General features: G+C 35.3%; 1 protein-coding gene across 2 annotated transcripts in view; it reads right to left on the bottom strand.

Moving 5' to 3' along the window:
- SPATA6 (spermatogenesis associated 6) overlaps positions 1–18238 on the bottom strand; it is a 153972-nt gene that overhangs the window by 70491 nt on the left and 65243 nt on the right. For both annotated transcript variants that reach the window (XM_029230782.1, XM_029230783.1), the window contains exons 8-9: positions 14606–14693; positions 8147–8187 (exon numbers count right to left, since the gene is read on the bottom strand). In XM_029230782.1, coding sequence (XP_029086615.1) covers positions 8147–8187; positions 14606–14693 — 129 coding nt within the window. The remainder of the gene's footprint in view (positions 1–8146; positions 8188–14605; positions 14694–18238) is intronic.

The raw sequence follows: 18238 nt of genomic DNA, 5'->3' as shown, positions 1-18238 counted from the left end.
TGCCCAAGGACCCGGGCTGATGAGACAGGCTGAACAACTTATAGTTGTACCATCTAGAACATGAGACCTCGTTATCACTATAACAAGAGAGAGTTCATATCAATTCTTCTATGCTGCACCCTGGAAGGGATCCACGTAATTTACATGTATGGTCCATTGGCTGGAACTAGGCCCCATACACCTGCAAGAGGGCTTGAAAATACGGGAGGGGACATGAATAGCCAATAAGCAATAAATGTCTGCCACATCCTCATCACCACTTCTACTTAACAATGTACTGAAAATCCTAGTAAGTCAGGACAAATAAATAATGTGAAAGGCAGAAATAAAATTCATTGCTGAGGATATGGTTTCCTCTATTAAAAAAATTCAAGAATATCTAAGACAAGAATGTTATACAAAAATGTACTGCAGACCCATACATCAGTAAAACATATAAAAATGTAATTTTACATAAAAGACCACTTACAATGGAAACCAAAACTATAAGGTTTCTTGGAATAAATCTACCAATGTATTAACACATTAGTGGAAAAGTGTATATAACCTTAGTAAGACGTGTGAGAACTGAGACCACCTACGTTCACGTGGCTTGGCTAAAAGAACAAAAAACTGAGGCCCACCCACCTCAACATGACTTTATCATGAGTTCCAGGAAATTCCTGCCGGGAAAATAATGCTATAAACCAGTAAATAGCTTCATTATTTGCTTCAGGACCTTCCCATAAATCATTTGCCTGAACAGCAGTCTGCTCAATCATCAATCAGCTCCCTTCTCAAAACAACAGATTCTTAATCTGGGCAAACAGTCCCCTTCTCAGGACAAGACATCACTCAACAGGACAAATCCCTTCCCTATCAAATACCTGTTTATTTACCAAGACTTGCTTTAAGACTCTAACCTCTGTGTCCATTAATCCCAGACTTTTATATCACAAACTCTGCTAATTAGATTCCCTCATTAAAAGCCCTACCTTAAACTACTGGAGCCCAGACCCCAAAACCCTACAAATATCTACCGTTAACCTTTTGGAGATACTACGAAGACTGTAAAGGTGGTGCTCTCCCTTACTGCATAATCATAAGCTCTGCTTTGCTTGGTATCAACAGATCATTCAGTTATCATGGTCGTCCTTTGGTGAGTTGGCAGTTGACAACCCTGGAAGTCCAATAAGATCCAAACAGACCCTCCTGGCTGCCACATCTAAGACACTCAACTTAAATAGAAATAGTTTTTTCCTCTGAGACACTTGGGCCTCCCTCCTGGGGGGTCTCTCTAACTACAATGGTGCTGTAAGTGAATCTTCCTGTTGAAGCTGGACTCTGCTCTCCTTTTGTTAAAGCTCCCAAATGCTGAGTTACTTTGTCTTGTAGGAATGCAGAGCGGTTGTCATTATCTGGTCAAATTTGAAAACTTGTAACCCAGGCGGAAATCTATCTTATTACTAACAATACTAATATGTCTCTCTCTCTTTGTCACTTTTTGCTCTGAGTCTGTAAGAGGAAGTTCATAGAGAAGTAACAGGCATTAGCTACTAAAGCGCCAGACCTAAGGATTGACAGGTTCAGATGTTCTCATTATACCATTTTAAAATTCTTAGTAGAAACTTTGCCCTGGGCCACTTGTCAGAATATCATAAAAACTTTCCTCAGTTTCGTCTTTTTTTTTTTTTTTGCCATGGGAGAAAACGCCTCTAAGAGAAATCACTACCAAACCTTCCATCTTCCTAGAATTACAGATTTATCAGGTCTCCAATTTAAGAAACGAACCACTAAGTTGGGGCCCAAGACATAAGGTGTACAAGCAACATACTGACCGACACTGCCAGACTCTTATGCCTGTGTTTCAGGTTAGGCCCATGCCCCCTCCAAGTTAGATTCAAACTTTCCATCATCTTACATATACTTATACTATAATTTAAAATTTTACACTTATTGTTCCAAATAGCATAATTTCACTAAGCATATTTTAGAATTACAGTGGCCACTTTGGACGGTTTTTTATATGAACAAAACTGTTCATGTGAAAGATGCATTAGAATAAAAAGGAGCAAAATCCTACACATCCAATGGTCTGTACTTCTTAACTGGCCTAACAAAAATTCCAAAATATTTTTGAGTCCACGAATTGCTTCCGTAAAAGATTTGCTGGCCAAGGTAAATTTTTAAAAATGTGAAAATGTAGAACTATGTCTTGTTTAGATATCCTCACATCCCATTGAGAGAAATGGCTTTTATCCCACTATTTCTTATTTCCTGTCATATGCTCCTCCATTACCTCAGATCTCTATCCTTCTTTCTGTCTGCTTTCATTCCCATCTGACCTGCCCGAAACAAAAGCTCAATGACTTCTTAAAATTAAATCCCCTTCAGAATACATGAAGTGCCATATGGTTGATTTTTAAGCTCTGGTCTGTTTCTGAGCTGAATAGTCAGACACTCTCCAGCATCTAAACAAGATAACCAGGAATTTGCAGCAGAATTTAGAGTTCTGTGAACTTTAAACTAGCCTTTGCATGTTTCCTATCCCAATAAATGGTGTCATCAAACACTGAGTTGTGAAAATTAGAAATATAAGAGTCATTCTTAACATTGCAAGGCTAAGCCCCTTTCAATGCTCTCCGCTTTCAAAGTTTTCCTGTCTATTTTTGCCTAGTTCCTGAAATAAAAAAAAAAAAATGCCTGGAGATATTTTTATTGAGGTTTTGTTAATTTTTGAATTACTCTGCATAGAAGAATATCTTTATGACATTGACACTTTCTCTAGGAGAACATCATATATCTTTTTCATTTGCCAAGTCTACTTTTCTATCGACTCCACTGCAGTCGGCCTCCATTACTATCGCCCCAAGCCAATCCATCATCATTTCTCACATTGACTATTCAGTAGCCTACTAGCTTGTATATTACTATCCACTCTTTTCCTAGTCCACACTAAAATCAAGAGTAATATTCGCAATGTACAAATCCAACTGCGTCATCTTGTTGTTTAAAATAATTTCATTTGCTTCCCATTGTACCTAGTATAACTATCAAAATTCTTAACATGGCGAAAAAGGTGTGATCCCTATCTACTACTCCAGCCTCAATTTAAATCATGCACCTACCCATGTCTTTCACTCCTAGCAACACTGGTCTTTTAGTTGCCTAGCCACTGAACCTTTATAAATGCCACTTCCCCTTTTCCCTTGCACATGTCCTTCCCTCCTTTTCACACAGTAAATTCTTATTCACTTTCAGAGCTCAAGAGCAATCACCAGTCCTCAAGATCCTTTTTCCATTCTCCTTCACCGGATCAAATCCTCCTAATATATAACTAGCCCAAGCTAGCATGCATGTCCCCCATGACATTTATCACAGTTCCAAGTATATATTGATTTTTGTGGTTTTATTATTACCTATCTCCCTCATCATCATGAAATATCCATGAATTCAGACAGAGATAGGTTCTAGTTTTGCTAATTTTTTATTTCTAGCATAATAGAGTTTCAGTCATATCATCTTTCCTAATGGTAAGAGAGAAGTTGGGAGTGGAGAGGGACAAGGCATTCTAGATGTGACAGAAGAAATGACTAGCTTTCCATCACAATTCATCTTTCCCTCCTCCAGAGCAGAATTACTGCTGAGAAGCAATCCTTGCATCCAGGTGTGGCCATCTGATTAGTTCTTGGCAAACAGAGTGTAGGTAAAAATGTTATGTGTCAATTCCAGGCCAAGGTTTTTAAGAAAGAGATATGCCTCTTCAGGTTCTCCTTCATTTTCCACCATGTGAAGAGGACAGCAAAGCTCTAGAGTAAGGCAAAGGCACAGAATGGGGTCACTGCACGGAAAAATAGTATGCAGATTAGACGCACCCTAAATTAACTATTATGTGAATAAAAACTAAATTTCTATTATATTAACCTTCTGAAGTTTGTAGGTTTATTTCTATAGCAAATAGCATTACCCCAAACAATTCAGAAATCAGTATCTTACTGTACTGGTCTTAACATAGACTTAAATATGCATTGGCCTGTAAGTCAGGAGCAGGAAGCAAGGGAATAGATACTTGAGGATTGAAAATTTAAGATCCAATAATGCACTAGCAAAATAAAACTGTGGCCTGCAACAGCTGGGAAGATAGACCACATAACTTTCAAGCTTATTATCTCTAGGAAAATAGCTGTAAAGGGCAAGAGATGTAGTGTGTGTTGGCTTTTACTTATACTGAGCAAGGGATTTCAAGAATGACGAGCTCAGGAGAGATTGGTTTGAGAGCAGAAATAAAATAGTATAGAAAGATTTTAGTAATCGAGGGCCTCTCAGGGCCAGGAAAAGTGAGTGCCAACTGCGTGTGGACACAAAATGTAGAAGGTTAAGACAGAAAAAGGCTTTGAGCTTTGAACAAAGGGCCATTAAAACTTTTAAACAGAGAAATGAAATCCTAAGACAAAAATCAGATTGAGGAGGTTACTTCCCATCTGAGCCTACTTCAAAGGGCCTCAAGGTAAGTGCCATTAAAAGGCATAAGAACTAAAGAAATAAATCAGACTTCAGAATTATATTTAGAGGGAAAAAAACAACTTTGTGTGTATTTACTGAAACATTAAACTGACTGCAAGCAAATAAATGAGAAGTTGATACTTGCCTAAGTCTATATTGCCTAAGAAATCAAGAACCTGGCCTTTAAGAGCCTAAGTCTATAAAATAGCTCTCAGGCCCCAAAACTTTTAACAGCAGGAAGGGGGCTAGAAAACTATGCAGTCCCAAGAGATCAAATCCTCCAAACCCATTTCAGAGAGGATAACTCACTGCCATGTGGGATAATAAATGGACATGGAAAAACCAGCTGCAGGGTAGAGTCAGGGCCCATAGAGAGTAAGGTCTAAGAAAGGACATTCCTCTACTATCAGGGCAGCGGGGCACCTGCCTGTTAGGTTCACGAAGCTTGCCCAGCAGCATTTATCATTGCTGTAGACTAGTAACTGCTCTTCATTCTCCAGTTCTCCCTTTTGCAAATAAGAGCACCATTTTTTTCCAGTTATCCTATCCCTGCTCTAACAAAACATACCAGAAATGAGGTTCAGGTAGAGTGAGAAGGTGAGGGAGGGGAGAAGTAACTTGTCTTGGTTCACAGGTCACTGGATCACAGGGAGTCTATCTGGATCTGGCTTATCCAACACTCAAAAGATCCTGAACTTCAAGCTAGATTCAAGTGGAACTTGAATGATGGAACTTCAAGTGATTTTCCTGGAAGAGGACAAAAGTATGTTCTGTGTGAGGGAAGAAAGGGATATTTGGTGGCAGATAGGCAGACTATGACAGATATGGTCAGTGGTCTACTAAAATCTATGACCCCTCTTCAGTGGAAAACAGCTGCCTAACTAGGGTCTCTATTTGCTAGCCACCTTCCTCATCTTGCTTCTAGATGTGACTAGTTCTTGTCAATGGAATATAAGAAGTGACTTAATTCACTTCCAGGCTTTTTTTTTTAATTAACTAATTAATTTTTGGCTGCATTGGGTCATTCATTTGAATGTCTAGCAATGAAAGGACAAAGAAACAGGGAACAATAAAGATACAGGGAGGCAGGTTGAGAGGTGTGTTCTTTTTCTGAGAACTTTGTATTTATAGAACAGCTGATCATAATGCATCCAGGGTGAAGAGAGGTGACTTTGGCCAAAAGAACAGCTAATGACCAAGTAACTAGAAATCTTAAAGAGGGAGGTGGCAGATATAATAGGTATGAAGAAGTAGGAAAGATAGAAAATAAATGTTAAATAGCCATTATCCCTCAATATACGCCCTCCACTCAAGCCAGACCAGTAGTTTCCCCCCTGCCTCCAGGACAATGTACTTATTCTAAACTCCAAGGCTTTTTCATGTTGTTTTCCTTCTAAGACATTCTTCTCTCTCTTCCCTTGCCTCTGCAGAATATATTTCCCAACAGAACTCAGGCCAAGTCCCAGTTTTCTAAAAAATTTTTGCAAGCACTCCTAGTTTCATAACTCTTCTCCTTGTAGAAATCCTATAGTGTTCCACTACCAGTTACTATATGCCTATAAGAAAATAGCCCTTTATTTTTTTCATAGAAAAGACGGCACTGTTCAATGCCGCATATGTATTTCTGTGAAAATCTGCCTCTTCAATACAGAAACAATCCTGTGAGCCCACTTACCACCCACAGCTTTACAAAGGCAGTATGAATGGTCACCTGCTACTCTAACTCTAAAAGCGAAGAATACAGAGGTGAGGGTGGGTGGATATTAAAGGTGAATAGAAGTGAAGTTCTTTTAAAGAATTCATTTAGAAAAGAGGATTCTAAATATATCACCTACCTCTAAATGGACCAGTCAACGTAGAATTGGATTATAGTTACCTTAGGATAAAGATTAGTGTCCTATAAGCTTTATACTTTTCTCCCCATTCTATACTTTTGTATATTTGGTTTACTTGTTTTCTCTTCATAATCCACTCACACAGCACATATTTTAGGAATCCACACCGTACATCAGACAATATCTAGCAATTGTCAATAAGCAAGATCAATAAGATCCTTGCCATTCTGGAACTTACAGATTAGTAAAAAAATACAAAGATGCAAATAAAGAAGAAAATAAATAAAACTTGTGAAACATGACTTGAAGATAGGCTTGTCCCTTAGGTATTACAACTAAGGTAACTTCCCTGGGCCCCATGCAAGACAACAAACATTATGCTTCTTGATGCGTGTGTGTGTGTGCACGTGCGTGCACATATATATTACACAGATCAGTACCCATGTATGTGTTTGAATAAATTCCACATAATAGGGTAGGTCTGCACCAGGGGAATTATGCCAGGCCCACACTCCTCTAGGGACAGCCTTAAGCAAGAGCACGACCCCATACAAATGCTATACAAGGAATGGTTCTATTCAAGTGCTATATCCACGCCTATACTAATAGTTCTCAAATACCAATCCTTGGATAGACAGCAAAAGAGTTGCATAAGAATCACCTGGAAACTTGTTTAAAATAAAAATTTCTAGTCTACGGTCTTAACAATTTTAATTTAGTAGGCCTGGAATAAACTTTTATAAAGTTCCACCTTGATGATTCTGACTCTCTGGTAGATCTGGCCCCTTAGTCACATGGTGCCTTGGCTTGTTCCATATTTCTTTTATCACAATCAAAGCATGGCAAAGAGCTATGCTGTTCAGTGCCAGTAAGCATGGGATAAATTGTTTTCAAGTAAATAAACAAAGGTATTATAAGGAAAGCTATGTTTTTTGTTTTGTTTTGTTTTCCCAACTATGATGCCTCTTCTTATTAAGAAGCTTACACTTAGGGACAGAAGAGAAAAACTCTGGGGCAGTACTTCTCAAAATGTAGAACATGAACTACTAGTGGTATAGCAGATAACTTAGTATGGTACCCAAAATGAATTTAGATGATACACAAGATTATTTTATATAGCACATGGACATACACTAAAAGGGTACTGAATCCCAAAAGAAAAAATATATTTTCTTTTCAATTCTCTTTCAATCAGAAATCTTCAGTTAGCTATTGGTATGTCTCCTATACCTGTCTATCATTGCTTATCTCATTTTAAGAAAAAGAGAACATGTCTCAGAGTCTTTGGAAAACAATAGTTTTCTAGCCAGAATTTAGTAACGTTGTTTTGTTTTTGCTGTACTTTTAAGGCTATCATCCATTTAAAGTATATGATACTGATTTTTCATTTACACTGGTGAAATACATAAAAACAAGGTGAATTTTTAAAAGACAGCATAAATTACATGCAGGTATTGTAAAAATTATGAGGATGCTCTACGAATGACTGAAATTTAGAAATACTACTGTGTGAGGTATCACTAAAAGTAGCAACCAATTTCTCTCTGTCTCTGTCTCTCACAGACACACACACACACATATACACATACACAAACAAGTAATGAACAATCAAAAGTCACAAAACATTTGTAGCAAAACACTCAATGAAAAGTCTATCCTACCACCTGACAATATACACAAAATAATGACATTCCATAATATGACAATTATTGTTTGTAAATTTCTTGACTAAATGAATATGATAATATCTGACCATACATATAAGAAATTTACTAATGCTCTAATCTGAAAGCCAGGATAATTATTGTTCTGCAATTTATACTACATACCTTATAATCCTTGGGTCGGTAGCAGCGAAGATGAGAATGATCTAAAAAAGGATGTACAAAAGAAACTATAAATATTTCCTATCAAAAAGAAGAAATTTGTTTTCATCTTTGATTTTTCCTACAATCACTCTGTTTCTACGATTATACTTCACACAGCAGTTTTCAGAAATATCTTAAAAACCCTTCAATAATGTTACAAAGATGATAAGCAACAAGTTAAAATCTGTATCAGTTCTTCAGCAATTAAGTGATTTCAAATCATATTTTCATTAGAGTAGGAGATATCTGATACAGGCCAGATTAATTTTTAGTTGATAAACCAATTTGTCTACATGAAATAGATAATTTTTAGTTGACAAACCAGTTTATGATGAAATATAATTTGAATATATAGATTTGATAGATACTGCCAAACTACATGTGTTCCTAATCTTGGAGTCCATGCTTGAATTAAGTAAGCGTAATGGAAACAGGACCAGCTTTAGAGGGCGGGAGCATACTGTCCTGTAGTGTACAGATCTTGCTGACAAATAGATGTGCATTACAGTTCAGGCTCCAGCACTTCCAATATGGCCCTGGGCACATTATCTAATCTTTCTAAGTCTCAGATTTCTCAATTTTCTAATGCAGGGGTCCCCAAGCCCCAGGCCACAGACTGACAGCGGTCCTTGGCCTGTTAGGAACCAGGCCGCACAGCAGGAGGGGCGAGCAGCGGGTGAGTGAGCAAAGCTTCATCTGCCACTCCCTATTGCTCCCCATTACCGCCTGAACCATCCCCCTTCTCCACCCCACCACCACCCCCGCAGTGGAAAAACTGTCTTCCACGAAACCAGTCCCTGGTGCCAAAAAGGCTGGGGACCACTGGTCTAATGTACCTCTTTCGTAATATTGTTTTAAAGATTACATTAGATGTTACATGTAAGGCAATACAATAAATGTTAACTATTATTACTAACAGCATTATCAACATCATTACTATTGAATACTAAGTCAAACAAGGCCAGGTTCAACTTCCACTACTTATCATACATGTTAGTTTGGTCAAGTTATACAATTAATCTGTTTTTCATTCCTCATTTTAAGAGTATGAAGACAATGCTTACCTTACCTCAGAGAGTTATAGTGATGACTAAATTATACAGTTTATAAAAGTACCTAGCACAGCATCTACAACAGTGGACTATAAAGCTATTCCAAATCTCTCCCTAAGCCAAAGACCACTACATCGTAGATGTAGATTTGGGGTTTTACTCATTACTTGAAGGAGTCAAGTTTTAAGTATTATAATCTCTGTTATATTGATAGATAAGAAAATCAGAACCATAATTTGCAATTCTACTTCTTTACTAATACATTCCAGTCAAAAACATTCTAGCATTCTATATTTTACCTTCCCAAACCACCTTGTACAGAAAAAAAAATGCTATATGGATGGAGACCCAGGATAGTCTATATTTAGTCAATTAGCTTTCATTTATAGCACAAGATGTTTGTTCTCCAAGTGTCCTGAGCCATTATAGAGGGTAGCTGAAACATTAATGTCTTTCACACAAGGTCAACTTCACCATTTAATTCAGTAAGGTCCAACTTACTTCAACTGCTTTTCAAAATTCAAAATAAAACTAACTCCCAACCTAACTCCTCTTCTGTAAAGTCTAATGTACAACATGGCCACAAGTAGCAGAAGAAATAAAAGAATGATAAGGACACACTGAGTCTAATTCTCCAAACATGCTAACTTTGAAAATTAAGGTAATAATTTCTATACATAATATATATTCTTTTTGGTAGCTAATGTAATATTCAAAATATCAATATATTAAAACACAGGAATGTCTTCTGCTCTCCACAAACCATTTATAAACCTATCCTAATTCAGACAAATTTATATAATTTTCTTTCACTTTTATAAATTAAGCTATTACTTTGATCTGAGGTTTCCTAATGTTCACATTTAATCACCTTTACCAACAATTGGGTACTTAACTATATTCTAAATGCAGGAGATAGAGGAGATAAAAGTCACAGCCCATGGTCGTGAAGTGCTTATAATTTACTTTAGTTAAGTTATACGAAGTTGAATAACAGCAGCATAAAAGAACAGGCTAAATCAGAATGGTATAGGCAATTAATGCTATTAAAAAGTCATATCAGAGATAGACCTCTCAAAGTTGAAGGCCATGAGGAAAAACTTCCTAAAGGAGGAAAAAGTTGAGCTGGGCCTCAATGAATGGGTCACACTTAAAAGTATGAAGAAAAAGAGCTAATTTAGATCATGTGTGTGTGTGTGTGTGTGTGTGTGCACGACCTTGAACAACTTACTCTACTTCCTTAAATCTCAGATTTCTTCACCTGTAAAATGAGGATAAATAATAGCATCTAAAATTCTTGAGGTTACTGTGAGTAATTAATCAATGAAATATTAAGCATTTAGAATAGTGGCTTGCAGAAAACACAATAATATTAGTTATTATTTGATTCTCCAATAATCTCATGATATCAGTGTTACAAACTGAATATTTGTGTCCTCCCAAAATTCATATGTTGAAGCCCTACCTCTCAAAGTGATGGTATTTGGAAATGAGACCCTTAGGTGGTAATTAGGGTTAGATGAGGTCATGAGGGTGGGGCTTCATAATGGAAAGAGTTCCCTTATAAGAAGAGACAGTCAGATCTTGCACTTGAGCTCTGGTGTGCTCACTCATTCACTCATGCTCTCTCTCCTCTTTTATTCTAAAAATAGATATTAGTGATTTCACAACCGTGCAAATTTATTAAAAATTATTTAATTGTAAAATTATAACAACTGAATTTTATGATATATAAATTATACCTCAATAAGGCTGTTAAAAATGTTTTATAAATAACAGAGAATTAGAGAAACTAAAAAAGGAGTTCCTAAAAATGACACTCTGTAAAACAAGGAGGCACACAAACAAATGAGATATTTTGCTGATAAGTATATACATGATGACTACATGCATTTTATTCAGAAAAGAATAAAATATTACCATTTATTGCTATCTACTCAAGATATGACCTATTAGGATTTGGGATGTTATTTCCAATTTATTTGACATAAAAATAATAACCATCTAACAAAGGGACTAGTGGAAGCTCATAAAAGATTACAGTCTTGTGTAGAATTGAAACTCACAACAGAATCTTCAAATGAAGAGAATAAGAGACGTTTCCTCCAAGGGGGAGACAGAGTCTAATATCTTTCCTAAATCCTAAGCAAAATTGAAAAAGGCCAGGATGTTGCTCTTAATTTCCTCTTTAAAATGCACAAATGATTGGATAAAGCTTCCATATATTCTTGAGGTGTAAGAGATACTGAGTTTCTTCAAAAGGACTGCACAAATTACAATTAGAATTATATATCAAGGAAATTCCAGACAGAGAAAATTTAAAAATTTTATTTAAAAAAATACACCTAAATGAAAGTAGGAAAAGTGGTAGGAGAGTAGTGGAAAAGAAAGGAAGTTGGGGTTAGAAAACCTGGGTTCTACACTGTACCTGGCTATTCTGTAGCTCTCCAACATATCACGTAACCTCTCTAAGCCTCTGTCACTCTTCCTGATCAAATATAGTTACATCCATCTTCATATTATTATGAGGACTAAATAAATCAATGTTGGTGAAAATGGTAACCTATAGGAACTTAAGAATTATTAGGCAAGATAATTTGGTAAGAAAATGTTCAAGAAGAATTTTCATTAAAGATAGTCATAAGTGAAAATTCACTATGTGCAAGATATTCTATCATAAGAAATTCACATATGTATTTAAACAGCTGATAAGAACCCAAAGCACAATTGCTCAACTGCCAACCAGAAAAAAAAGTAGTCCAAAGAATAGGGGCATTAAAATTAGAGAAATGAGAAGGGAAAGCTCTTTATAGTAAAAGGCAAATAATAAATGTGTAAAGAAAAATGGAACTTAAAAAAATATTTGGTAAACATCACTGTAATAAATTGTTTCGGGTAAGAATCATCAATGTATGCTAAAGGGGTCGAAGTCGAAGAGAATCACATAGTCTCAATCTTCCCATAATTACAAAGGGAGGGAAGAAAATAGCACCTTCATGCTGGAGAAACCGAGCAGACACCATCTTAATCAAGTGAGCAAATTAACATCACCAGTAACAAAGCAACATCACATACATCCTGACATGATGCACTGAGAGTAATACATCACTTCTGTTGTATTCCGGGGTAAAATGAATAAATCTAATCATGAGGAAAAAAAGATCAAACAAACCCAAATTGAGGGAGATCTATTAAAAAAAAACTGGCCTTTATTCTTCAAAATTATCACATCATTAAACACAAAGAAAGACTAAGAAACTGATCCATATTAAAGAAAACTAAAGAAAGAGACATGGCAACTGAACCTTATGTATATTGTGGAATTTTTTTTGCTATAAAGATATTACTAGAACAAGTGACAAAATATGACTTAGGTTTATAGCTTAGTTAACATTATATCATTAATTTCCTGTTTTGATACTTGCATCACATTAAGAAAACAACTGTATTAGTTTCCTCAGGCTGTCATCTACCATAGACTAGGTGGCTTAAACCACAGACATTTATTTCTCATAGTTTAAGAGGCTAGAAGTCTGAGATGTGGGTGTCAGCACAGCCAGGTTCCAGTGAGAGCTCTCACTCTGGCTTGAGGATGGCTGCCTTTTGGCGGTGTCCTTACATGAGAGAGAGAGACAGCAAGACCTCTGGTGTCTCTTCTTATAAGGGCACTAATCCTATCATGAGGACCCTACTCCATAAACTCATCTACACCTAATTACCTCCCAAAGGTAATGACCCATCTCCAGATACCATCACTGGGGGGTTAGAGTTTCAACATATGAACTTTGAGGGACACATATCAGCCCATGGCAATGTCCTTGTCAAGAAAAGTTTATACACAGACACTCATACAGAGATGGAGGCAGGAAGGAGAAAGAGAGAGGAAGAGGGAAAAGCAAATATTAATATTTGTGGCCTCTGAGTAAAAGGTGTAGGGGAATTCTTTGTACTATCTCAACTTTCTGTAAGTCTGAAATTATATCAAATTAAAAAGAAAAAAAAAGCACCTCATTATTGACCTCTCTGATTGTTCCTCTACACAGGCGGCTGACTGTTTTGATTAGAAGTTACTAGAAACTATAACAGTTCTGCTGGCAAATACACAATAATAGTCAAAGGAAATCAGACATTTAAGTTCATTCTACAAACATCTTCCAAAGAAATGTCTATATTGAAGCTATTTTCAGTTTTCTGGTTCTGAAAGCTTATTTACTCTATGTCTATAAATTTAGTCCAAGAGGGGAAACATCCCTTGGAGGGGAAAGTCCAAGAGTATAACATCTGTTCCTAATTTCATATAATCTGCTATTCTGGTATGAAAGACTTATTGATCACCCCATTTATCTCCCGGTTAGTGCTAAAAGAGCAAAATAAATGTGCACAAACTCTTCATGTTCTCAGATAAGAATGTTCCATATCCCAATTTTTAAAAACAGATTATACACTAGCGTTTAGAAACAAAAAGAGACAGCTCACTACATGTTGATTGTACTTTTTCACTCTCACTTTTCTATGCCTTTTTTTTAGTGTGCAGTAAATTAACTTAAAGGCTGCTGGTGGATACTTGGTGAACTGACTAGCTAATGTCTACAGATATTAACACTTACATATCTCTAATTATAAAATACTATTTAATCTTCTTCATAAAAACCATCTTCATATTGAACTTAAGAAACAACTTATCTAACCATCAGGACCAGGCCTAAAAATGAAAAAAAAATATTATAAACTAAACCTAAAGGACATTATCTTTCCAGTAATATAAATAATAAGTATTATTTTGACAGCTGATATTTATTAGGTGTCCTGTGTGCTAGAGCATTTTACATGGTAATATTTATCATGTTACCTTCATTCTTCAATAAACTAACTGATTATCAGAGTAAAGTGATTTGTTCAAGAATGCCCAGTTTATAAATAAGTGGTAGAGAAAGTATTCAAATATATGTGTAAATGTATGTCCAAAACCTATAAACCTGAACTCTTTTTACAACGGTGTTTCCCAAAGCCTGTTCCATAAACTAAGTAATATATGTTAAGGAGAGGAAAAGGTTTCACGGTCAAATAAATTTAGAAATTGTTGAGCAAAACAAAAGGTTTTGTTTTGTTTTTTACTAAAAGATATCATAGCCTTTAATATGCTAATATGTGTTTTGAATCTCAAAGATGAAGATGGTTTATAGCAGCACAGAAATTCTATTATTTTTAGAGAGTACCGACATGGGTGTCCCACAAGTTGTAAAAAGTGGCATTATACCATATTTTCCAATACAGCCAAGATTCTGTTTTTATTAATTGATGCCAAGACAAAGACTTGAATGTAGCCAAGAGAACTGAAACAGATGAAGAGAGATAACTTGTAGCTAACCATTGTGCAGCCTGGACCATCCATCTCTTTCACAGTCTCTGCCAGAAGATCCAAATAAAGCATCAGCCCTGGGACTTGGAGGATCAACCTAGAATAAGGAAGATTTCAATGTAAAATGGAGCTTAAATATTTTTTTCAGTCTCATGGTGTCAGAAAATCAATTGAAGTACATAGATCACATATCATCAAGTTAACATGATACTGCCTATACAGTTCAAGGATGTTCCAAGATCAGAGCTTAGCCGAGTATTTTGCTGTTTGTTTTTAAATAAAATTTAAGTTAAACTCCAGAAATTTTTAATTATATTTTGAATCCACTCTAAAATGAACAGATTTATAGTTGAAATGTCCATTACTTTATTGCCTAGTTTGCTTCCTATTACAAAGTTAAAAACAGGGAAATCTTACTTTACCACATTTAAGAAACAAGTTTAGCCATTTACTACTTATCTCCTTAGCATATAGATTTTGAATTTAGTGTCTTTACTTGGCTGTGTTCAGGAGTCAGCATTCTGAGTATAGTAATAAAAGATATTAACAGTTATCCACATTTTCTAACAAAAAAAGTCAGAATGATATAAATCTGTGCAAAAAAGACAGCTCTACTCACCAAAATTAAAAAACTTTGTACATAAAAGGACAATATCAAGTAAAAAGGCAACCCATGTAGTAGGAGAAAATATTTGCAAATCATTATCTGAAAAGGCATTAATATCCAGAATATATAAAGAAACACCTAAAACTCAATCTAAAAAACTCAATTAAAAGTTGAGCAAAGGACTTAAGAAGACATTTCTCCAAAAGATATACAAATGACCAATAAGCACATGGAAAATCAATCAACATCACTAATCATAAAGGAAGTACAAATCAAAATTCTAGTTTACCCCCATCAGGATGGCCATTATCAAAAACCAGAAAATAACAAGTGTTGACAAGGATATGGAGAAATTGAACCGCTTGTGCACTCTCGGTAGGAATGTAAATTGGTGCAGCCACTATGGAAAACAGCATAGTGGCGCCTCAAAAAACTCAAAATAGGATTGTCATACAATCCAGCAATTCCACTCCTGGGTATATACCCAAAAGAACTGAAACCAGGGCCCTGAATAGATATTTCTATACTATTTTCACAGCAGTATTATTCACAACAGCCAAAAGGTAGAAGCAACCTGTGTCCATCAACAGACGAATGAATAAACAAAATATGGTATATACATGTAAAAGATTATGCAGCCATAATAAGGAAGAAAATTCTGACACATGCTGTAACATGAGTTAACCTCGATGACTTCATGCTAAGTGAAACAAGCAATTCACAAATTGACAAATACTGTATATATTAGGTAGCACTTATATGAGGTACCCAAAATAGTCAAATTCATAGAGACAAAAAGTAGAATGGTAGTTGCCAGGGCTGAAGGGAAAGAGGAATGGGGAGTTATTGTTTAATGGGTACAGTTTCAGTTTAGCAAGATGAAAAATGTTCTGGAGATAGACGGTGGTGATGATTATACAACGTGAATGTACTTAATGTGTACACTTTAAAATGTACACTTAAAAATGGTTAAAATAGTAAGTTTTATATTGTGCATATTTTACCACAATTTTTTAAAATTCAACTTTAAAAAAAGTAATGTGAAAAGACAAGCCACAGAATGAGAAAAAATATTTGCATATCATATAACTGTTAAGGATCTAGAATCCTAAATATATAACAGAAAATTTACAACTGAATTCAACAAAAAGGCAAACAACTCAATAAAAAATGGGCAAAGGACTTGAATAGACATTTCTCCAAAGAAGATATGCAAATGGCAACAAGCACGTGAAAAGATGCTCAGCATCATTAGTCATTAGGGAAATGCAAATCAAAACCATAATGAAATACCACTCCACACCCCTCAGGATGGCTACAATAAAAATAAAACAACAAAATGAGAATGTGGTGAGAATGCTAGTGAGAATGTGGATAAATTGGAACCACCACACATTGCTGGTGGAAACAAAATGGAGGAACCACTGTGGGAAAGTTTGGCAATTCCTCAAGAAGTTAAACATAGAATTACCATATGGCCCAGCAATTCCACTCCTAGGTATTAAAGCAGTTGGGAATTAAAACAGGTATTCAAACAAAAACTTGTGTATGAATGTTCACAGAAGTACTATTCACATAACTAAAAGTTGAAAACCCAAATGTCCATCAACAGATTAACGGATAAACAAAATGCACAATGGATTATTCAGTCATAAAAAGAATCAAGTACTGATACATGCTACAACATGGATGAAACTAGAAAACACTGTGCTAAATGAAAAAAGACACAAAAAGCCAAACACTGTACGTCCATAGAGATAGTGAGCAGATCAGTGGTTGCCAGGGGCTGGGGAAAGAAATGGGGAGTGAATGCTTAATGAGCATGGGTTTTCCACTTAGGGTGATGAAAAAGTTCTGGAACTAGATAGTGGTGACAGTTGAACCACAATATAAATATACTTGATGTCACTGAATTATACACTTTAAAATGGTTGAAATGGTAAATTTTATGTTATATTTTACCACAATAGAAAAAAATCCTATTCTGCATAAATAAAAAAGCAAAGAATGCAGTTTAACTCTTATAGGACGGTTGTGCCAGTTTGGGAGAGTACTAGTTAGATTCTTGAAATGGCTTCTTATTCTTTAAGATTACTTTTTATACAGTGTTTGTAAAACTAGAATGTCTTTCCTAAACGTATTACATTTTGCATATTCATGTATCAAATTAAAATTTGGTTTGGTTACCAATTTTGTTAAGTGCTTTTAAAATCATGAATGCCTATGGGGCTGAGAGAAGCATACATTTATACAGTTGGAAACAATCTAGTCCTATACAATAACGTAAGCAATTTTATAAGCTTAGAAGTATGTATTTCTTTCTGTTCAATGGAAAGCTGAAAGGGAAATCATTTAAATAAAAATGTGAAGATTTATACCAAGCATTATTAAAGTTATTCTATTTTGAACAGTGACATGAAAATAATAATAAACATTTTAAGAGCAGTTATTTCCCTAAGCAACTTTTATGTGGCTAACGCTCAAAATATTCCTGGTTATCTTCGTACGTAGGCATTTTAATTAAAATGCTAATATTTCTTCTGATTAGAATTTAGCATGTCCTTTTTTTTCAATTTAATTTGCAATTATGAGCAAACAGAATTAAAGGCATTCTGAAACTGCCGTCAAACAAGCAAGTAAACATATCCGGATATTGTTCAAACCACAAAAAAATGTGACCAGAACCTATAAACGAGTTCTATAGGAAAAAGACAAGTATAATCACAATAATCTCAATAAAATATTATCATTTAAAAGTGTCCATTATATTATAAATTTTCTTTTTTACAATAAAAAATCTATTACTTAGGCTAAAATAATAAAGGATTCATAGTCAAAATATGAAAATGGAATGAAATATTGCTTAAGGCACAGCTAAATTTTTTTTTAAAGGTATCACAAAGAAAATCTGAACTTCTAGGTGGCGTATGTTAAAAAAGCTATTCGACCATCACAGGAGCATGTTTACATGTTTGTACTGATATTTGCGTTTTAAAATTTGGAAAAAAATGTATTAGAGACAAAGTCAGAAAGTG

The sequence above is a fragment of the Monodon monoceros genome, unplaced genomic scaffold (genome assembly GCF_005190385.1).
Source record: "Monodon monoceros isolate NGI ecotype Baffin Bay Population unplaced genomic scaffold, NGI_Narwhal_1 Super_Scaffold_18, whole genome shotgun sequence".
Lineage (NCBI taxonomy): Eukaryota > Metazoa > Chordata > Mammalia > Artiodactyla > Monodontidae > Monodon > Monodon monoceros.
This window is presented reverse-complemented; position numbering and strand designations above follow the sequence as displayed.